We start from the raw sequence: 24,228 nt of genomic DNA, 5'->3' as shown, positions 1-24,228 counted from the left end.
TACCTGCATACAAGCAAGTTAGAACATAAGAAGAGTAGCCATACTGGGTCAGACCAATGGTCCATCTAGCCCAGTATCCTGTTTTCCAAACAGTGGCCAAGCTAGGTCACAAGTACCTGGCAGAAACCCAAATTGTGGCAACACTCCATACTACAAATGCCAGGGCAGGCAATTGCTTCCCATGTCTGTCTCAATAACGGACTAAACTACTACTACTACTACTACTTAACATTTCTAAAGCGCTACTAGGGTTACGCAGCGCTGTACAATTTAACATGGAAGGACAGTCCCTGCTCAAGGAGCTTACAATCTAGGAGACAAATGTACAGTCAATCTAAATCGGTTGGCAGCTATTCCAAGACGGTTAACTCACTTTGAATATTGGCCGGAGGGTTCCTGTATTCCTTTCTGTGTATGTCTATCTGTATGTCAGCTTCTCCACCTCTTTCTCTTTTCTGCTTAGATCTGGTTTGTTAAATTGTTTGAGAGCACTAGGAAAACTATACACTGTTGATTGGCTAATTCTTCTAATGCTCCTCATTATTTTCAGTTAAATAGTGGCATATTATGTATGCTGAAGGCATTTTAGCTAAATCACATTTTCTTTTTTCTCTTTCCTCCATCAGCCTCCCACAACCAAAATGTCTGACACCGAAGATGTGTAAGTACAGTTCAGTACTTTCTTTTTTAAAAAAAGGCAGCTGGAATTGTGATATGTCTTAATGTGTCAGCAACCTCTTAATTTCAGTTATGTGCTTATTTAGGGGTCCTTTCACAAAGGCGCACTAGTGTTTTTAGCTTGTGCTAAAAATAAGAATTTGCTAAACATTAGAGACACCGATATATTTCTGTGGGCATCTCTAGCGTTTAGCGCGCACTAAAAATGCTAGCGTGCCTTTGTAAAATGGCCCCTTAGTAAACAGGCCTTATTAAAAATAATGAGGTTTGCATATAGGGGTCCTTTTACAAAGGTGCGCTAGTTTTTTTTAGCACACGCTAATGATTAGTGTGCTAAATGCTAGAAACACCCATAAAATATATGAGCATCTCTAACGTTTAGCACATGCTTATTTTTAGTCGCACCTTTGTAAATGGATCCCATAATGAGGAAACATGGCCTAACACTAAAGGGCCTTTTTACTAAGGTGAGGTAGGCCTAATGCAGGCCTACCACATGCTAAATGGGCACTACCACGGGATGCGCTGAGGTGTCCTGTAGTAGTTACCCACTCAGCGTGATAATCCTGCACAACAAAATATTTTTTTTTATTTTCTAGTGCAGGAGGCCTGCCCTTGGGTGGAGAGTAGGCATGCCTGCGCTAATCATGTAGCGTGGGCACGTTACTGTGTGCTACCTAATTAGCATGGGAGTAGCCAGGCTGCCTCCCACAGTTGGCACTGAACCTCAATATTCAATACCAGCCCATTTCCAGTGACCGGCATTGAATATCCAGGTGTTTTTTTAGCTGGTTTAAATTTAACCGGCCAAGCCGAAATTCAGCACTGGCCAATTAAGTTTAAACCAGCCAAAGATATACCTGCTATTTTGGTGGCCTAATTTAGCTGCCATACTTAGCCGGAGGTGCTCTGATTATCAGAATATAGCCAGTTATATATCCGGCTAACCTCTAATTGGTAACCAGCAATACTCAGTGGGTGATAGCAGTGGCGTAGGAAGGGGGGGGGAGGGGCAGTCCGCCCTGGGTGCACGCGCTAGGGGGGTGCTGGCCCCGCTGTTTCCCTGCTCCCTCTGCCCCGGAACAGGTTACTTCCTGTTCCGGGGCAGAGAGAGCAGGGAACCAGCGGGGCCGACGCAGCTCCAAGTGACGTGCACTCGGGGCGGATCGGCCCTCCCACAGGTAAGAATACGGTCCGGGGGGGGTTGTGCTCCGAGGGGGGGGGGTTCGCTCCGGAGGGGGGGTGCGCCGCAGAGGGGGGGTGCGCGCCGTGCTACACCAGGGGGGGTGCGCAGCGGCGACCCGCCCTGGGTGTCATTAGCCCTCGCTACTGCACTGGGTGATAGCCAGCTATCTCCTGCTGAATATTGCCTGATAACTGGTTAAGAGCCATTTAACCGGCCAGGAGCCATTGCTGGATGGTTAAACGGCTTTAACTATCGAGCGGTAGGAGTGTAAGGGCCACAGATGGAACCACAAGGCAGAGCCAAATTCAGAGAAAGCAATTTATTGTTTATTAGTTAATTGTTATATGCTTTCTATTCATTATATACATTTGTGTTTTGATGTAGATTGACCCCTGATGCAGGCATTCGCCGAAACATGGGCTGTGTCGGATCATTGAATAAATTGCTCACTCTGAATTTGGCTCTGCCTTGTGGCCCTTATACAACATTAACTCATGGCCATTAATGGAAAAATCAGAAATTAGACCATTTTTCGGCTGTGGCAAAAAGTGGCCTTAGCGCATGGAAAAGAACCACATAAGGCCCTGCTAAGACAACTTTTTGCTGCAGCTTAGTAAAAGGACCCCTTAGTGCACTGACATTACCACTATGTGAGCTGGTTAGCGTGTCCATAACATGGGATCCCTCAGCACCTCCTAAATAGGAGGCAGTAAGAGCTCCCGCATTAGTTAAGAACATAACAACATAAATGTTGCCACACTGGGACAGACCAAAGGTCCATCAAGCTCAGCATCTTGTTTCGAACAGTGGCCAATCCAGGTTACAAGTACATGGCAAGATCCCAAAACAACAGAATACATTTTATGCTGCTTATCCTAGAAACAAACTGGATTTTCTCTAAGTCCAGTTTAATAATGGCTTATGGACTTTTCTTGCTATCAAAACCTTTTTGAAATCTCGGTAAGCTAACTGCTTTTACCACATTCTCTGGCAATGAATTCCAGAGTTTAATTACACGTTGAGTGAAGAAATATTTTCTCTGATTTGTTTTAAATGTACTACTTTGTAGCTTCATTGCGTGCTCCCTAGTCCTAGTATTTTTGGAAAGAGTAAAAAAGCGATTCTTATCTACCCGTTCCACTCTACTCATTATTTTATAGACCTCTATCATATCTGCCCTCAGCCATTTTTTAATGGTTGCATGCTAATATTAACATTAGTGCATGGCCAGAAATGAAAGAAATAGGGAAAAAAGCCCTTTTTGATGGCCGTGCTAGAAATGGGCTTAGCACACGAAAAAGACCCATGTAAGGATGTCCTAAGTCCATTTAATGATACAGCTAAATAAAAGGGCCCCTAATCATGATATGGCATTAAAGCTTATCAACATGTTAATGCATATTAGAAAACCTAACACTGAACCAGTTTTTGGAAACGCCACTGGCTCTATCTTGCACCCTGTCTTTTCCGAGTCCTGCCACAGTAATGAGCTTTTAGGGCAATAAAATCAGGGTAGATTTGTAAGGATGTACTGTGTTTTAAAATGACAATAACATCTGATCATTTTACTTCACTTCCAATCCAAAATGACCAAATAATGTTTCATTTCTGTTTCATTAGTATGCTAAAAGGACAGAAGCGAAATAAAATTTAAAAAATAAAAATGATGATTTTTTTGTGACTTACTATCGTCACCATTCATACAAAATGTCAGTGCAGTTCACACCTAAAACCTATTTAAAAAATAAATGAAAAATGAAAGAAGATTTTTCCATCCATATTCTAGTACTTTTCAAATCTCTACTGTTCTTAAAATTATGATCTCTGAATGTTTTTCTCATTTTTCTCTCTTGTCTGTTTTACAGTGAGCAAGTAGAGGGTAAGTCTGGAAAATTTCTATATACTTACTGTGGTCTGTCAAAGATTCAGCATTTCTCCTTACACACCTGTCCTGTTCCAATTATCTGTTGATTTGCATAATGTTTTATTGAAGTTTGGAGGGGGGGGGGGGTTCTCTTTTTCTCCCAGCCCTTTTCATTGCCTTTGTTCCTTAAGAAAGAAATCATCCAGGTTCCTCACTGATGGCATTTTTAAGGTTTGCTGCCACCTTCGGATGGGCAACAGTAAAAGCTTTTCTCTCTTTCCTCTTCCAGTCCCTTGGCCTTTGCTACTGTCTAGGCCTCAGTCCAGGACACAATACTGAAACGATCTATCTGTGTTATCATTTATCATCTGAAACATAAAAATGCAACCTGCTTTATACTGGGCAGCCAGTGGTTGTGTTTCTAGTATGTTTTAAAATTTTGCTTACTCTGTCTTTAATTTTGTTGAGTATCCATGCCCCTTTTATTTTTCTTGTTCTATCTTAGTTTTCTGTGCACATGTGTGTAAATGCCAGACTTGCATCTACATGTAATTCTGTAGCTATGTGCACCATGTCTTCAGTTGCATGTGGTTTGAAGGTGAGAGAACACATTGGTGGGCTCCGGGCTGAACGTGGGAAGTTCTGCAAGTATTTCTACAAAGTAAAGTAGGTACCTACTTTCAAGGATGCTGAAAGACTGAGCTGGGCCTGGGGCTGGGCCGCTACCGCAATTGACCCAACCCCCGATCGTCTCCCCCCCCCCCCCCCGATCTCCACTGCCTCCCTGTATCGTTGCTGCTTCCCCTCCCCCCAGGATCACTGCTGCCGCAACTGAGGTACCTTGGGGCTGGCAGGGATCCCAAGGCCCCGCCAAAGGAAGAATCCAGCGCTGCTCTTCACTCCATGCCTGCTCTACCCATGCAGCTTTTTCTTTCATTGCGCATGCTAGGTTTCAAAACTGAGCATGCGCCTGAGGAGGAAAAGCAGCCACTCGGCATTGCAGTAGAAGCCAGCGAAGAGCAGTGCTGGAGGGGGGCCTGGCGCCAGAGTTTTCTCTCTCCTGCTCCTGTTGGGACCCGATCACTCAGGGCCCATCAGAAGCAGGAGAGAAAGACCCCGGTGTCAGGCCCCCCTTGGAGGCTGGGCCCAGGGAATTTTGCCCCCCAGCCGCCCCCCTCTTGGCGGCCCTGCCTATTTTCCTTTAGGGGGTGAAGAACTTTTGTGTATGAAAGAGGAGCGGGACTTGGATGTGATCCTATGTGATGATCTTAAGGTGGCCAAACAGAAAGGCAATGGCGAAAGTTGGAAGGATGCTTAGGTGCATAGGGAGATGAATGGCCAGTAGGAAAAAGGAGGTGATGATGCCCCTGTGTGAGACTCTGGTGAGACCTCATTTGGAATAAGGAGTACAATTCTGGAGACCGCACCTTGAAAAAGAAATAAACAGGATGGAGTCGGTCCAGAGGGCGGCTACTAAAATACTTAGTGGTCTTCATCATTAAAGCATATGGGGATAGACTTAAAGATCTCAATATGTATACTTTGGAAGAAAGGTGGGAGGGGCATAGGATGAAGCTGAAACGGGACAGCCTCAAGTAACATGGTGAATACGTGGAATGGCTTCCCGGTGGAAGAGGTGGAGATGAAAACAGTATCTGAATTTAACAGAGCTTGGGACAAGTACATAGGATCTCTAAGGGAGTGACAGGGAGAGTAGATGGCATGGATGGGCAGACTGGATAGGCCATGTGGTCTTTGTCTACATTTTTCTGTGTTTCTATGTTTATGGCCAGGTACCATCTAGGTACAACTGCACAACTTCTCAGTGCGGTGGTAGGGGGGTTTTGGGCAGCAGCCGGGTGGGGGCCCAGACAACTCTCAGTGCCTGGGGGCCCAGACCACGCTCAGTCCACCCCTGCTGTAGGGTGTGCCCTTGGTACTGTGCAGCACTGTGTTTATCATTGCTTTACAGTACAGGGGGATGCTTGTTTCTACACAAGTTTTTGTACCTCTGAAGCACAAACCTACCAAGTGTACATTCTTACATTGCAAGGAAAATACAGTTTCCATCTCTTCTGATCTGATGCCTGCTTCCTTCTGCCATGTGACAGGATCCAGCAGAAAAGAAACACGACTTGCTTGCCATGCTATTGTATTTCCCTGAGTGGAATGAAAGAAACATTTTGATCTACTCTAAAACACAACAACTTTGAAAGACATACACAAGCTAGGAAGCCACAGAGCTACTTTGTTCATTATACTGATGTTAAAATACATTGTCATAGAAGAGGGGTTATTTTACACTAAGGATCCAGTTGTCAGGAGATTCATCTATGGAAACAGAGCAGGAAATAGTCGCTGGAAAACAGAGATCAATAAAGAAATAGCACCTGCTCTGTACTGTGTGATTTTCCTTGAGTTTACAAAGCAAATGGAAATACACTCCCTTGTGTCTGTTAAAAATGCACCTTTGAAGTACTTGTTTCTGAAATTCTTTTTAAGTTGAGACCCTGCAAATTCCCCTGAAGGCTCTAGAGTTGTCATGTTCAGAACAAGACCTCAGCTACCTTTCAGATCTGACTGGGTCACATTAGCAGTGATGCAGTGGGAGAAGCTCAAATTAAGAGCCTCCTTCTGGAAGATGCCAGAAGGGCTCCCAGATCAGAGGGGTCCACCTCAGAAAATACAGGAGTGGCTATAATTGGTCCTCCTCCTTCTCTGGTTTCCTCCACACTGCAGGTGCTATGTGTGGGTGACATTTATGCTACGACTGTAATATCATAAGAGATAAGACACACAGTTCTAGTTTGAAGGAAGGTCCACTGTAAGTGGTTAGTACGTGCAGCCAATTACAAACCAGACAAGCCAAGTTCTTTGGTTTTTACTTGCTAAGTGTATTTTCTTGACGTGATTATTTGAACTTATGTTTAAAAAAATTTTTTTTTACAAAGATATTCTTTGATGTAGTTTTCTAAGTATAAGAAAAAAAAAAAAAAGAGTTTCAGTTCTAAGAACTTCAAGGTTGCTGGCTCTGAATGCTTTCCTTGCAATGCTTAACAGATACAGTTTTCCTGGAAGGTCTTGCTAAGGCAGGACAGCCTTGTTCCTTGTGTTACTGTCTTTGCGCTGTTGCTTATTTTGCTGCTTTTTATTTTTGTTTTCCTTTGTGCTCATTCTGAACTGTAGAAGAATATGAAGAAGAAGAAGGTAAAGCACCAAGCACTTGTGTTCCTCTCTCCTGTTAGGGCTGTGCATTCATTAGCATGCCTTCAAAACCCCAATGCACACCAAGTCAATTTAACGTACACTAATGTACATTAATGTACATTAAATAGGCTATTGTGCATTAATAAATTCTAACACGCATTAAAACATATGTGTGAAACAAACCTAAAAAATGTTCAAAAATTGGGGAAAAGGTCTGAAAAAGACTCATTAATGAACCAATTTTTTCCTGTGTACATCCTTACCACTCTCTGCTCTCCCCTGCTCCCTCTTATTGTCCTGACCTTCTGTCATTCACCCATAACTGTCCAATTAGGGTTTGACAAGTTACTTTAATTACTATGGGGCCCTTTTACGAAGTGGCAGTAAGCACACGTCATTTCCAGTGCTGCAAAGATTTTTCATTTTTTGAAGCGCCTCTGTGTACCTGGCGGTAATCGGGCAGTGCTGCATGCTGCCTAGTTACCACCAGGTTAATGTGGGAGCCCTGAGGTGGCGATAAGTGCTCCCCCTGAATTGGCATCGTGGGAAGTGGTGGTTCACTTGCTGCATGGCCATTTCTTTAAGAAAAGGGAAACCTACCTTCTACCCACTGAGGTAAAATGGGGCCTTGGCATGCATCAAAAACATGCGCCAATACCAGCACATGCCCCCTTTTGCCACAGCGTGGTAAAAGGACCCCTATAGAAATGGAAAGCTAGATCATACAGACCCTTCCACAAACAGGTTCTATGGATGAAATTGTTTCCAGTTGAAGATTCCATTATATTGTCCTGTTGAAGTAGTGAAGTTTGTTGACATCCTGTGCAGGGGGGCTTAACATTTGAAAGCCAGAACTAGTTCACCTGCCCCTCCATTTACAAAGCCATGCTAGCAGTTGCCACGTAGCAATGCCGACACAGTCCATTCAAAGTGAATCCGTTGTGTCAGCATTACTGCACGACATCCGCTAGCATGACTTTGTAAATGAGGGGGGGGGGGGGGGGGTTGGTCTCATTCATCCACTTAGGACACACAGTATTAGGGGCTCTTCTACTAAAGGGTGTAAAGCACTTATGGGTTCTTTTACTAAGCTGTGATTAAAAAATGGGCTTAGCAGCACAGTCTAGCACAGAACTTTCCCGCGTTCTGAGTCCATTTTTATCATGACTGTAAAATAAGGCTTTTTCTTTATTTTGCCAGTCCCATATTAATTTTTCCATTAGCAAACAGGATTGGCAAAAATGTTAACCTTAGAGCACTTAGGGATCCTTTTACGAAGCTGCAGCAAAAGGGGGCCTGCGTTTTTGATTCACACCGAGGCCCCCCTTTTATTGAAGCGGATAAAAGGGAGGTCTTTCTTTTTTTTAAAGAAATGGCCGTGCAGCAAGAGAAGCACTTGCTGCACGGCCATTTTGGGGGGCAGCACTTACCGCCACCCATTGAGGTGGCGGTAAGGGCTCCTGTGTTAGTAACCAGGCAGTGTGCAGCACAGCCTGATTACTGCCAGGTATACACTGGCGCTACAAAACTTGAAATATTTTTGCAGTGCTGGGAGCGGGAACTACAACTGGGCTGCTGCATTATAGGCGCTTTAGCGTCTTTAACTCATGTTAACCATGTATGTGCCAATATCCCTATAGGCGCCTACACGGTTAACGCATGCGCTAATTGTAGGCAAGTTAAAAACTCTAATGCGCCTTAGTAAATAGAGCCCTGAGCTCGCTTTAGAGATCAGTGCACCTTAGTAAAAGGTCCATTAATATGCAGTTAGCATGCAAGAAAAGGTTGCTGCACAACTGCATTAAGGGGTTTGTGCTAATTTGCCTGTTTTTGCACACTGAAACATGCATTGCTGAATTAAAACAAATTTCTGTCAGGGGCTGTGATATGGCAGAGAGTGGGTGTGAAAGCTTTAGCCAGCTAGTGCATAACATTTACCACATGCTAACTGGCTATTGTAGAGTTAATGTGGGACCACCTATCGCTCCTAAATAGGATGCACTAAGGGCTCCTTTTACAAAGTGGTGGTAAGCCCAATGCGGGCTTACCACGTGCTAAAAAGGAAGTATCACTGAGCTACTGTAGCAGCTTGGTGGTATTTCCCACCCCCCAGCATGCCGTCATATCTGGCGCTGGTATGTACCTTGCGGTAATCGGGCAGCACCACGTGTTGCCTGTTTACTGCTGTGCTAGTGCAGGAGCCCTTACTGCCACCGCAGTAGGTGGTGGTAAGGGCTCCCTCCCCCCCCCCCCCCCCCCCCACTGAAATGGCTGCACAGCAAGTGCTTCACTTGCCGCGCAGCCATTTCTTTAAAAAAAGAAAGACCTCCATTTTACCTGCTGCAGTAAAAGGGGGGCCTGGTCGCATTGTCAAAAACACGCACCGACGCCAGCTCAGGACCCCTTTTTGCAACAGCTTGGTAAAAGGGGCCCTAAGTGCTCTTGTGTTAACTGGGAGAAGGTACCGTGCATACATCTGAATGGTAACACACGACCTGCCATTAAAAGAAATAGTGGGAATGCCCCTTCCTGAAGTAGCATTGGTTCTGGGCTTGCTGAATACTAGAATTCTGCATTATAGCGCATGAAGGGGCCCTTTTACTAAGGCGCAATAGGCCTAGCGCGTGCTTTTTAAAAAATTTTTTATTTATAGCCATTTAAATTTTTACAAGTGATAAAACAACTTGCTGGATATACAGAGAAAGTAATATATAGGAATTATTTCAGTCAGGTAATTCTATTCTCTTCCTTAGACCACTAAATGGGGAGAGTGAAACAAGATAAGGAGATCAATTAAACAGTAAACAGAAAAAAAAACCACGTGGTATTAACCCGATTATCCCCAGATATTACTCGTCTAATTCATTATTCCACATTGATCATCTGGTTGGCTTCTTCAAGGCCAATACAGTGTATAGCCAAATCATTTCATTGAAAACATACTTATTGTCCAATATTAGTTAGAAATAATACATCTGATTACATTCTCTCTCTTTTAAAAACCAGAAGTTATTTAACAATACATATATGTAAGTCTCTAATTCAAATCCCACTGATTAAAGTAATCCCAGTTTTCACGGCCTAGCGCGTGCTAAAGGGCACTACCGTGGAACAAGCTGAGGCTTCCCGTGATAGTTTCCCACTCAACGCGCTAATCCCACACTGGAAAATATATTTTTTTAATTTCCCAGCACTGGAGGCATGCCCATTGGGGGAGAGTAGGTGTGCCTGTGCTAATCAGGCATTGCGGGTGCATTAGTGTGCACTACCTGATTAGTGTGGAAAGTAATGCAGGAGCCCTTACCACCTCCTAAATAGGTGGCGGCAAAGGGTTCCGCAGTAATTACCACATGCTAATGGGGAAATTAGCGCATGTCCATTACAAAAAAGTATGGCCCGGTGACCATTTTACTGCCACTCTAAAAGTAGCCGCAACGCATGGGTTTTCCATGTACTTACACTAGTGCCAGCCAAATTTTTGTGATGCTTGATAAAAGGACCCCTAAGCCCTAAACGCAATGCATTTTAATAGAAGTGACCCATAGTGTTAGTAAGGAAAAATCCCAATATCTTCTTGTTGGTTGAAATCAGTGAATGAATTGGAGTTGAAGGGCCTCCAAGCAAAATATCAGGCAGGGCCCCGAGCACAAAGACCCATTATAGAATTTGCAAGAATGGCTATAAGTGGTTCCCCTCCATCCCTGTGGACCCCTGGACCTCATGGGCTGCTTGGGTAGAATTCATATCACTAAGGGGCCCTTTTACTAAAGATTAGTGTGCACTAACAGACAATAGTGCACACTAAGTGCTAAAAAGCCCATTATATACCTATGTCCTTCTTGGAATTTAGCACACACTAATTCTGTTAAGTTAGCGCATAGTAAGCTTTAGTAAAAGGGCTTCTAGGTGAGGCTTAAGGAAAAAGCTTGTCAAGGTTGACCTGGGTGAAGTGGTGACATTATTCATCTGAAACTGGGAATTAGGTGACATTGATTTGGCAACCACTCAGGAGGCAGTAACATTCTGCCTTTCCGAAAATTAATTTGTCCAAAATGGAGAAAACCAATAAAAATAACTGAAATAATTCTTGTCATCATAGTTAAATATAATGTGAAATTCCTAACAGCATTTGAATAATTTGCTTGTTTAAAATATAAAGAGCAAATAAATGAGCTTCCTGTTAGAATCTCTAATCTGAGATCCACCAGTAAATTAAATAAAAATACTTTTTTCCCCCCCCAAGTCTTAAGCAATGTCACCAGTCCTGTGATGTGCTACTTATCAAATGCACAAAGAGGATGTTAAGGGTGATGACACTAGGGATGTTACCTAAGTGTGTCCTTCCTGTTCTCTCCTTGGTAGTACCATGCTTTTCTTCTCCCTTTGAGTGAGCCTTCAATCAGACGTTTTCTCCTCTCATCCCTGTGTCATAGATGTTTTTTAGCGTGTTCTTCCCTTTCGCTCTGTGATACCAGTAATAATGGATATCTGTGGGATAACAGAGGAATTCTGAACTCAGAATTCTTCCCTTCTTCCTATGAAAGAATCCTTCTCTTTCCTTATGTGTCTGACAATCATACTTTGTCCTGTGTATCCATATCATAATAACAATGCCACAGCATCCCTGTTCTCTTTTTATGGTAAGAATAACAGAAGGTTCTTTCTCCTGTGTGGTCATAACATGGAACGGTTCCTTTTCTCTTCCTACATAATAAATAATAACAGATAATTGTTTTTCTCTCCTTTGTGGTGATAATAACAAATGATCCCTTATTTCTCACTGTGTGATAATAATGTTATTAATAATGCCAGGTGATTATTAAGGATAGATAATCTTTTTCTCCCCTGAATAACAGCAGTAATAACAGACATTCCCTCTTTCCAATCCAGTGCAATAACAAAAACAATAGGCTGCCCCTTCTTCTCCCATGTGTCTTATGTGTGGATTTGGAAATAAGGTTTCTTCCCTCTGTTAGTCTTTCTTAATCTGCATGTTGTGCCCCTCCCTAAAGTCAAATGTTGCTTGGATCATATCGGGTTCTATATTTAGTTCTTTAATGTTATTAATAGTTTATACTCTTTCCCTGGCTTTGCCTTCCCCTACTCCCCATGAATGACTCTAAACAAGATTTGCATTTTCTCTCGTCTCATTTATTTCTTCTCTTCCCCATTGACTTCTTCCATGACATCTTCTATCGACAGAAGTTCAAGAAGAAGGTATGTCATGATTTTCAGATTCTTTTTGTATAAATAATTATTAATTTGGATTTAGAAGTTGCTGTAACTTGCTGTGCACAAAATATATATAAGCATATATAATAATCATGGTGGATGAATAATTCTGTGCTTCCTAGACAATCTGGATTGTTCTGTGTTGAAAGAGTGAACTCAGATCAATGTATTCTATAATCCTTAATTCTTATTTATATCTGTATTTATTTGTTCAAGTTAATCAATACATCAAAAGCTGGTTGTAGTGTCTGACATTAGATATAACAAGTGACAATAGAAGAGCTAATAATTTCACAAACAGGCTATAGGGTAGATTAATAATTATAAACAAAGATGGCATAACAGATAATTAACCATTCAAAATAATCAATGAAATCAAACATTATTAAAATAATCTCATCTACAATAGCCCACACCACTGACCCAAAATGTATTTTCTGAAATCTTTGAAGTATGCTCCTTCAATGCAAACCTTAAGTCATGAAACTAAAGTAAACCTAGAACTTCAACTAAAACTATAATACAGCCTCACAGCATAGATTTAATTAATATAAGTTAAACAAAAGCTGATATAAGGAGGGCACTTTATAATGAATTCTGGAAAATTCAATAATCACAAATAAAAGGAATTCCAAAGTTTGCAACCCCCCCCCCCCCCAAAATCCCCAAAAAACAAAACCCCCCTCAACAACAACAGAAACATAAAAGGAAGACGAAAGAAAAAAAGTTGTATTACTAGCATTGATCAGCTTTACATCAGTAGTAGGAAAAATTGATCTCACTAGTGGACCTAAAATGTCTGCCAAGAAATGCCAACTTGCCTGAAAATTCAGATATTGAGAGTCAATCATGCAGAACTTTAGAGATCATTGATAAAATCTTAAATTTGCTCCAGAATTCATTTGGGACTCAGCAAAGGGTCTATAAAAACCAAAGAAATGTGATCCCAAGGATGCAAGTCCGAAAGACACTGCAGCAAAAAAACGGTACCTTTTATAGCTGAGGTAAATAGTTTGTGGATTCCAGTAGGCCAATCAACAGAGGGAAATGGGACTTGATATACCGCCTTTCTGAGGTTTTTGCAACTACATTCAAAGCGGTTTACATATATTCAGGTATTTATTTTGTACCAGGGGCAATGGAGGGTTAAGTGCAGGGCCGCCGAGAGACAAGGCCGGGCCCGGGGCAAGGCCTCCGCTGCCGCCCCCCCCCCCCGAGGCTGCCGCAACGCAGTCCCCAGTCTCCACCCGCCCACCCCATCGACAGCCCCCCTCCATCCGCCACTGGGCCCCGAACATTCAAATCACAGCGCCTCACCTACATGTGAAAGCGCAGTGGCAGATTGCCTCCCTTCAGACCTTCTTCCCTCCCTGTGTCCTGCCATCACGGAAACAGGAAGTTACATCAGACGAGGGTGGGACACAGTGAGGGAAGGCCCGAAAGGAGGCGATCTGCTGTTGTGCTTTCACACGGAGGTGAGGCGCTGTGATTTGTATGCAGGGGGCCCAGTGGCGGACAGAGGGGGGCTGTCGACAGTGCCGAGGGCGGGCAGGTGAGACCGGGGACTGCAGCACCGGGCCCCCCTTGGAGGCCCGGGCTCGGGGAATTTTGTCCCCCCTGCCCCCCGTCTCAGCAGCTCTGGGTGACTTGCCCAGAGTCACAAGAGCATCACAGTGGTAGAAATCTGCTCAAGATCAATGAGTGGAACAAAGTGACAAGGTCTGACTTCTCCAATGCTGGACAGAATTGACACAGCTGGCAAAGTTGGAAGGTCCAGTGCTATAGGATGGGGGATCACAATAAGCTGAGAGTGACTACATGCAAAATCTGAACTTCTTCACTACACTGAACAATATCCCTGCCAACATAATGTTGGATGACACTTACGGATGTAAAAATTCTTAATCCATAGGATCTCAGTTTTCTGTGGATTTAGCCTCAACTTCTTTTGGGCCAGCTGGACAAAAGCCTTAGGAACCCATTTACTAGGCCGTGGTAAAAAGTGGCCTGCGCTAGTGTGAGTGCATGAAATTGGCAAACGCTGGGCCCTTTTTTTTTTACTGCAGCTCGGAAAAAGGCCTTTTTTTTAATGGGACAGCAAATGGCCATGCGCTAAAATGAAAAGTAGCGCGTGGATATTCACTGCCTGAGCCCTTAATGCCACCTATTTACTTGACAATAAGGGCTCATGCACTTATTCCTGCGGTAATCAGGCAGCACGTGGCAATGTGGCTGTGCTGCCGATTACTGCTGGAAACGCCCCCATGGTAGAAAATAGAAAATTATTTTCTACCATCGGAAACTGCTTGCGCTAACTTCGAAACTACCGCAGGGCACCCGCGCTACTCCTGTGGTAGGGTCGATTTAGTGTGCACTACCTGAGTGTTAGTCCTACCGTGGCTTAGTAAAAGGGTCCCAATATTTGGAAGAGCAAATTTTAGAACACATGTTGCTTATTCGGATACAGACAGCAATAAATTAATCTCCTTAAAACTAATCTCAGGAAAAATGGTTCCTCAGACGCTAATGAAGTTTCTGTCATATCCACAGTAACGAGTTGTAATCCTGTTGCAAAGGAATATCCTATACAGGCTTATAGACCAAAGGGTTTATAATGTCTGAAGACTGATTTCACTACTGGTGAAGAACTCTGGTCACGGGAGGCAAGGAGTCTTCATATTAAAGGAGAACTTCCATGATTATCTCAATCAAAACCATTGCTAGCTCTTCTGCTTATCCCAATATAGTTTTAAGATTCTGTTTTAATTCCGAAGAGATTTATAAAACTGCACCTATAAGATTCAATTCCACAAATCACAAGGAAATTGATGAAAACATGAACTAACCATTCCATTATAGGGATATTATGTGCTCTTGCTTCCAGGGATCAACTTTATGCCACACCTAAATTTTGAACCTCTATCACAATGTGCTGTGGGATTTGTAGTCCTGCTTTTTCCATTTACAATCAGCACTTGAAGTACCATGATATATTGGAAATAGGACCATCTCAAGTCTTCCTCCAGAGAGTGAATCCTATCACATACCCACCATACTTTAGCTTTAAGAATCCACAACAGTGCTTGATGATCCATTGGCATTGATATATGTCTGTTTATACAATATCTTTATCTTTAATGTGCATGACATATTTTATTCCTTCAGTGATAAACTCTACTAGCGCTACTATTTCTACTACAATGTATCTTTTCTGTATCTGCATACACAATCTAAAAGTTAACTCTTAAATGTACAGTCTTCTATCGCATCTCCAAACTTGTTGTGTGTGACTATATAGATGCATATGGTAATAACTTTCCCTCCTGTGCGGCAATGCCAACACAGCCTATTCAAACTGAATGGGCTATATTGGCATTACCACACCGAAATCCACTAGTGCAGCTTAGAAAACAGGGGGGGTTATTTTTAAATTTTATATATATGTATATAGTAATAACTATATTTTTATTTTATTTTTTTTTTAGCTTTCTTGATTAATTCTTTTCCACTGAATGACTTCTTGATCTGCTTCTCAGGTTTCAAAGAACTTACAGATTTTGTCATGCTTTTTCTTTTCCTTATCTTCTTCCTTCCAATCATTATCCGCCCCATGGCAACCTGAAGAAACCCATGAGGAAGGTATGTGCCATGATTTGCTAACTCTGTTCATTCTCTTTCCATCTTCCTTCTTCATTTGCACAGAGACCTCATTATACTCTTCCTGCCTGAGCAAGAGGTGAAATCCTAATAGCCACTACCTAAATGGATCCAGCCCAAACTAATGATACTAAAACTAAAACACAGTGTGGACAGCCTGGCAGTAAACACAACAAATTTCTATATAGAGTTGATTTAATGAAGGAAGCTTAGTAGAGGTGAAATTATTATGTAATGTTCAAAAATGTATTTAGTTATTCTGTTTATTTAGGGGTCCTTTTACCAAGCTGTGGGATAAAGGGCCCCGCGGTAGCAATGGGGGCTGTTTTTCCCATCCACCAGGGCCCTTTTTATTACAGCGGGTAAAAAGCCCCCAAAACAAAATGGCCATGCGGTAAGAAAACTCTTACCATGTGGCCATGTGAAGGGCAGCCCTTACTGCCACCCATTGAGGTGGCAGTAAGGGCTCCCATGGTAACCTGGTGGTAACCAGGCAGCTTGCAGAAATGCCTGATTACCGCCGGGTTACCACAGTGCTAACCATTTCCGGGTTCACCCCCCCTCCCCCAGAAATGGCACGCGCTCTACCCAGAACTACTGCCAGTGGCTGCACTGGGCTGGTGGTAGTCCCGGAATAGCGAGCCGTATGCCCACGTTGGGCTTACTGTCACTCTGTAAAAGGACCCCTTAGTGAATAGCACATAAGACAGGTCATCATATAAAGTGTTAGAATATTCAGGAAAACAGACATTTTGCTACTCCCTTTTTATTTCAGTATCTCTTTCTTGTATAATACTACTGTACCACCACTGTGATCTCAAAAATGTTTGCACTGACTACCAGGCCAAGCTCGGGCTAGCCCGCCATTACATTCCATTAGCTGTAATATGACGTGGTTTCACATCACACATGATCTTGTCATATACTTAACATTTCAGATGTGATCGTGTTCCATGCTCAAACAGTGAAGAAAACGAGGGATTTTTCCTTGAACTTGTGTAACTCAGGTCACCCTAAGCCTGTTCTCCTGTTTCTCTGTGACTTGAGTAGAAACCATATGTAGAAGCCAGGCAGGTTTGGAGGAAACTATACTACACAACCTGCAGATCTACATGAACAAGTTATGAGACCAGTCAGCTGCAAGCATGACTTGTGTCTCGGGCATCTTTTTTCTGGCTGAGGTGATCCATTTTACCACCAAACAGATCACTCTCAGCAGATTGTCATGATGAAGATATTGGAAAGGGTCTAACAGTTATAAAGTGCTGTGATTCAGGCTCTCAGAGGTTCTGCTGGAAAAGAGACAGAGGAGAAATTATTTCTCCTCTAGACATGGCCTGAAATGGCAGTAAGGAAAGAATTGGGGTGCAACCCAAACATTTTTATTTTGGATAGTTACCTGTGCCATTTATGGGAATTTTCATTTTGTTTTCCAAAATTTTTTTTGTTTGGGGGGGGGGGGGCAGTTCTGGTTGGTTTAATTTGATTTGTTTATTCATGTTTGTCATTTTATAACTATAAATACAATAAAACAACTGAACAAAACTTCATACCAGTACATCATTCCATTCCTATTAGAGATGTGCATTTGACAGCATGCATTTAGTTCCTAAATTGATTTTGCATATACTAATGTTTTAAGGTCCATTAAACACACATTTAATTTATAAATTAAAGCACATATAGTTGATTCTCTATGCTAAGGAATTTAACATAGTGACATTCTTAATTAGTACAGGGTCATATTTCCCATTAGGCACATCCCTACTGTTCCTGTGCCATGCCAAATTCTATTGGCATGATCTCCCCCCCTCCCTCTTAGCATAATTCTCTCTTGTCACTTCCTGTCTTCTACTGACAGGAGGAAAGCAATGTTTCCTACCTGTGTCGGTCTGTTCTTGTGCTAGCTTCAGTCTGAATTGTGAGATCAGCAAAATCCACTGGCATCACACACTGAAGCTGAAAGAGGAGGTCATAGATGCAGGAAAGAACTGAAGCTCTCTTTCTGCTGGTGGGATGGGATGAAGAAAGGATCACATGGGGGTATGGGGGCGGGAAGTGGAAGGAGCATCTAGGGTTCTTGAGATATAAATTTGGCTCTGTATAAAGACTGATGGATAATGAATGTGATAGCATTAAGAATACAAGGTTATTGCTTTGCATACTCTTACAAATGGAAATTACTTTTCCATTAGGAAATTATACTAAGGTATTTCACTGATGACTGAGAAATGTGATCACTTCTAGTTCTACTGTCTTGAAAACAATAAAAACTGGAGGAAGAGAGGTTATTTTTGCAGGGTGCATAAGTCAGTGTTGCTGCATGCACAGCACAATATTCTTTCTATGTGGAACTGGCCAAGCAATGTTTCTCTTGCATGCTCTATAGACTCTGGGAGGGGGAAGGCAAACCAATATATATCTTTTATCTTCTCTTCCACTATCCCTTCAATATCTTTGTCAGGGTCAGTGTTACCAGACCTTCCTCACCAAGGGGTAACAGTTCTAGGGGAAAATTTTCTGTGACTGTTGATAGGGTTCTGAAAGGATACATTTGGTTATTTGTCTTTTTAACTGCTCTGCTGCCACTTTATGGTGCCCTATATATCTCAGAGCCATTGGGGCTCATTTTCTAAGTGCTTTGAAAATACACCTCATAGTGTCTGAGATTCTATGTCAGTTGGCATTGTGAGGCGTTGGCCTGAAATAGTAATAAGGTTCCTCGGTCTTGAATTAAAGATTGTTTCATGGAAACTGAGACATCAAGCAGACCCATGTTAGACGAGAGCAAGAGGACAGAAGGAGAGATTTTAAGCTCATAAGTCAGTGGGTTTCAACCTGGTCTTCAAAGATCAACCTGTCAGTTTGGTTTTCAAGATACCTGTTGTGCATGAGATATATTTGCCTGCACAACCTTTATTGTATGCAATTATATATTATGTGCATATCCTGAAAGCTATACTGCCATGTAGTCCTGAAGGACTAGGTTGAGAACCACTGTCATAGATGATTTTATGCTAGTAGTAGGATTGGTTGTTGGGCTCTTGATGATACCTTTATATTTACAACTGTGGTGGTATCAATGTTTTGTCATCTCCACGTTCTTAAACCTTCTTGGTTTTCAATATTTTGATTTCTTGGATCTTTGGAATAATATATACTTTTAGATCTTTCTTGATCTCTTTCTTGACTTCCATATCCCTTGAATTTTGGTACCCTCCAGATACAGTGGAAATTTTCACACCTTTGGCTTCTGAGTGGTCTCTATAGCTTTACAATTTAGATGCCTGCTATTCTTGTTCCAGACTCATAAAACTTTTCTGATATGACAAACATCAGGAAGTGCATCTTCATTTAGCACATCGCTACCCTGTGGGGCTTAGAGCTGCAAGATGCAATGAAGGCAAATTATATAACTGTTCAAAAAAAGCTTTGATAAATTTATAGTAGACTGATTAATCAGAGGCTATTTAACATAGGAGTAGTGGTTACTGCACCAGATTCAGTACATCCCTAAAAATGACGGTGAATGCATGGTTTCCTACACATGTCTTCCAAGCCCTACCACTTGCCATCGTTGCAGAAGGGGCTGATGTTTGACTCACTGTGCCAGTTTTTATACTCTTCTGTCTTCTGTCTTCATATTTACATTCTTCATGCAACTTCCATACTGTATCTGTTTCTTTTGCTCAATATGACTGGTTGTGAGGTTTACTCTTAATGTTATGTTATGCTATGCTATAAAAGACTTGTCATTCACCAACTCTCTCAATCTGAGATTTAAGGTGAGATACAATAAGTAAAGAAATACAGATACAAAATATCAGGAATTACAGAAAAAGAAATAAATCAAAATTTCATATCTTACTAAACTCAACAAACAAGTTTTCAAAGCTCTATGAAAAAAGTAATAACATCTCAGTAAGTATAATTCCACAGGAAGATTATTCCATAATCAGCCTGTTAAAAATAAGACAGAATGAGAAAATAAAGCCTTAAACCTCGCATACTAAAATGTAGGGAAAACCAAAATCAACTGATTACAACTCCTAGAAGTTGTATTTGAGTTTAATGTTTTCATCAGTTGAGATAAACCCTTCGGGCAAATGCCTTCTAAGATCTTAAAAACATTTAAGATTTTAAATGTAACACCTTGAAATGAACCTGGGCCTGTACCGGCAACCAGTGCAACTCCCTCAACAGAGGAATCACATGGTCATGGACTATTTTAGAAAGATAGGGGTGTCTCTTCCAATCAGCTTGCCACTGAGAGCCATCCTTTGAGGCAAAGGATGAAAAAGGATGAAATCCCTAACCAAATACTCATGTCTTCTTTAAATAATAAAATCACTGCATGCACAGTTTCTTAATCCTATGCTGTAGAGCAAGATTATTAATTTATGTCAAGTTATACCAATTCAACACCGCCGTAGGTGAATCTCTTCATAACGGTGGTTAATAAATCCCAATAAACAATGTATAGCATAAATATAGAATGAATATATATAATTAGGAAGACAGATGACTAACTCAGAACTGCTACAATGGAACTGCTCTGATCCGACACTCTGCCTATTACAAAGAAGGAATGCTCTCATCAGAGATTTGTAACATCTCTAATGTATTCATATGTTTGTTTGTTTGTTTGTTGAGGGGGAGGGTTACCTCAGGCCTTCTTGGTGAGTTACATTAAGGTTCAGAAGATATTTTCCTGAGAGCTTACAATTGAAGAGGTCACAATAGAACAGTACCATTATCTGGAACCCATTACTGAATCTTAGGTTATCATAAACTGAACATATAAAGAGAAGCTAGTCAGGCTCCTCTAATCATGGTGGTACAGTGTTTCTATGAAATATGTTGTTAAAAAAATAAACCCTCTTCATTAAACAGGATTTTTGTTTTATTAATTCTTGGTGACAGTAGCTATTGCAGCATTGGCCTAGGTCTACAAATATTCTATTCCAAAAAAGGCAGGGAGAGAAGGAGAAGCTGCCAAACACTACCTGATTCTCACGGGTTCCCTTTATTAGGTTTGGACATGCTTGCTAAGCCTTCTGCCCAAGCTCGTCTGCTGTCTTTCTACAGCACATTCTGCTTTCATGCTTTGCTTTCACTTTTGCATATGTCTTGTGTTTTGCCCCTTGCTTAAGAGGAGGCCCCAGAACCCACAGAGGAGGAAGAAGAAGCTGTGCCAGTGCATGAGCAGGAAGGTAAGAGGTTGCTTTGTTTTTGTCTTCAGTTCATGGTTCTTTGAAGGAATGAAGCCTTGCTGGTTGCTTGTATATGTGCTGTTTGCTGCTTTCTGTTATGCTGATCTGAGGGATAAAGACTGATTGAGGTGGGTCCTTATGTCTAGAATTCATGAGTGGTGGTGCCACAACCAGGGCAGGAGATCATAATGGCCCAGTACATTTTAATAAAAGACTTTGTTCCCACCCCATTCCCTGTGTAACTGCTGATGGACCTGTTCGCTTCCTCCTCCTGTAGACTGGTTTCTTCAATCATGGGCATCCTGAAAACCAGATTGGGACTGATCCTGATTCCAGTGGCAGTGACAAATAAAAGCAGAAACTGTGCCAGAAGCCAGGAAGAGGGAAGGACTAGAAGCAAGTGCTGTCCTTGATCCTGCTCTCACTGTTTGCCAGTGCCACTGCTTCCAGTATCAGAATCGGATCTAGCAGTTTTGGAGTGAGAAGGAGGTTTCTCAGGGGAGGGGGAGAATGTGTAACAGCAAGGAAGGAGGAAGGAAGGAGATAGAAGCAGGTGGAAGATATGGAGTGATACATGGGCTAGGCAATGGTCGTCTTCTGGAAAAATAAAAAGGTACCAAATTGGGGCTGGTGGCAGCCTCCACTTTCCATTCCAGCTGCAGTGGGAGCAAGGAAGCAACTTCCAATGGTTCTAAATCCCCAGCTTAGAAGAAAAGCATCACTGTGGGAGAGAGGAGAAAGGAAACTCCTCATTGTTTTTATAAACATTCTGCCAGCCATATTCAAGGACCTACCATTAATAGAGAGCTGAATCTTTGTAGGGTTTATTGTAGGTGAGTTAAGTATTTATTAATTCAACGGCACAGTATGCTAATATCAGTGCATATCTTAAGAAGGTCTCGCATCAATTTCAGCATTATTCTAAATGTTGCTAGTTCAGAGATGCCATTAAGGCTAATGAGTGCAAACAATGAACAGCAGTAGAGTTTGGTAGTAGCTCTGCAACTCGTCATTGTGTACCCCAATAGGGAACTGATTGAAACCACTGAGCTAATTTCCAGTGTATCTGCTACTTTGTCAAAGCAAGGTTCTATTTCTGTGACTCATATAAGTGACAGTATTGATGTGTTCAGAACCCTGAGTGATGCCACTGCTCCTGTTGTGCCTGTCACTAATACACATGTACTTCCCATGGCCTTATACTGTAGATAGTTTGCAAAAGGCTCTGACTAGAGCAAGTCTTTGATGAAATACTTTGCTAGTTGTAAATTGGGCTTCATATGTGTCTTCCTACCCATTGCCTCATCCATTCTCTTTCCTGTTATTATGTAGTTCACACCCTTCATTTTCCGACTCTAACCTTACTTTCATCTAAGCTGGGGACTAGGCCATATGCTTCTGTGCTCCAAGTCTGTAACAAACCCTAAATGAAATTTTCAGTTTAAACTTTGTACAGTACAAGGAATAACACTTAAGACAATACAGCTGTGTGAAAGTAATAAGACTATAGGGAAGACCCTGGGTCATCATGAGCAGATGAACTACTTACCTACTTTTCAATCCATTGTTCTGAGAAAGGTACTTTCTAGAAGGAAAAGGGAGTCAAACTCATTTAGTTAGTGCTCATTGATTATTTACAATATTATAAAGGTGATATCATTGAAGTCTGAGGGATAAACAGGACAGAGAAGTTAGGCAAGTATCTTAAAGAGTGTGCATTAATTGAAGATCAGGGTGGGCTGGGGTTGACTGATCTTTGGCCACTGATTCACTGTTTGGGAATTCTGTAAAAACAATGTCTGGCTTATCTGTCTTCAAGACCCCTGAGCTCTGAGGCTACATTTCAACCACACATAGAATTGCTTCCTGTCGCATTCAAAAACTTACATGAAGCTGAGCTTAAACAAACAGAAAAGGTGACCAGCTAAAATCATTTTGATGATGGATCCCAGTAACAGGGAACATGCCTCTTAAAAGTTTGGGCCTGAAACCTGAATATGCAGAGTCTTGTTATGAAAATGATGAACCAGTCACATTTTATTATGTCTCAGCCCCCCCAAAAGTCTTTCCTCTTCCTCCTAATGACATATACTAAAGTAGATTTGCCCTTTTTGAATGGACAAATAGCAGTCAAGGGTCAAATACTGTAGAAAGACTATAATCTTCCTAAAACAGATTAGCTCATAATTCGAATTCTAGGTCCAGCATCTCTTTAACACCTTCTTAAAGTCTGGAAACTCTGCTAGATTTTATATGGCTAACAATATCTTTCATGTTTATTGCACAAATAACTGTTTCTTTTCCCTTAATCCCTATCCTGTTTGTTTAGCTGCCTGTGAACACAGACCTTTCAAGACAACTCAGAGCAACAAAAACCTTTCTAGTTCCCCTGGTTTTGCTCCTGGAAAGCAGTGTGGGAATTGGCTGACTATGTCCTTTCTTTCCAAAGTTTCATTCTAGGTTATTCCAATGTGGCATAGTGGTTATTCTGTTAACAGCATCCCTAACCTGTAACATAATGGATCATTTGGAATGTATAGTGTTTCATGGATTTAAAAACAGAGGACGTACCTTATATCAAAACCTTTTCATGCGAGCCTTTCTATTTTTGTTTACCAATTATCTTTCTTTACAGGAAAAGAAATATCTGAGTAATTAACATTTTCTGGTGGGTAGAAATGGTAGATATGTGGGGGATTAATGTAGTCTGACTATATCATCACCAATTTACTGATTTTGTCATGAGACCACTCATAATTTGCTGTGATCATACAGCCATATGAAGACATGGTAGGTAGCTTTACTTAAGGGTCCTTTTACTAAGGTGTGCCAAAAAATGTCCTGTGCTGGTGTAGACATTTATATTGGACGTGCACAGGTCCATTTTTCAGCACACCTGCAAAAAGGCCTCTTTTTTTGGCTGAAAATGGACGTGCGGCAAAACAAATTGGTGCGCATCCATTTTGGACCTGAGACCTTACCGTCACCCATTGACCTAGAAGTAAAGTCTTATGCGTTAACCAGGCAGTAATGGTCTATGTGTGTGCAATGCCAGTTAGCGTGGACACATGTAAAAAATGAAATTACCATCCAGGCCATGCGGAAGCTGGGCGCTAGTTCAAATTGATGCACCTAGGACTTGTATACATACCTATACGGCTTAGTAAAAGGGCCCCTTAGGCTTTTACTAA

At 41.8% G+C, this 24,228-nt stretch overlaps 1 protein-coding gene across 2 annotated transcripts in view; it reads left to right on the top strand.

Annotated features, from left to right (window-relative positions):
- The window catches only part of TNNT3 (troponin T3, fast skeletal type), a 76,513-nt gene that overhangs the window by 29,458 nt on the left and 22,827 nt on the right, over positions 1 to 24,228 (top strand). Inside the window, exons 2-5 of one of the 2 annotated variants that reach the window (XM_030201224.1) lie at positions 627 to 661; positions 3,730 to 3,743; positions 12,138 to 12,152; positions 15,792 to 15,806. In XM_030201224.1, coding sequence (XP_030057084.1) covers positions 642 to 661; positions 3,730 to 3,743; positions 12,138 to 12,152; positions 15,792 to 15,806 — 64 coding nt within the window. In that variant the 5' untranslated portion in view covers positions 627 to 641. The remainder of the gene's footprint in view (positions 1 to 626; positions 662 to 3,729; positions 3,744 to 12,137; positions 12,153 to 15,791; positions 15,807 to 24,228) is intronic. The other variant, XM_030201225.1, reaches the window with a different exon arrangement.

Source organism: Microcaecilia unicolor, chromosome 4 (assembly GCF_901765095.1).
Source record: "Microcaecilia unicolor chromosome 4, aMicUni1.1, whole genome shotgun sequence".
Classification (NCBI taxonomy): Eukaryota; Metazoa; Chordata; class Amphibia; order Gymnophiona; family Siphonopidae; genus Microcaecilia; species Microcaecilia unicolor.
The sequence above is the reverse complement of the archived record's forward strand: the minus strand, read 5'-3'. Positions and strand labels throughout refer to the sequence as shown.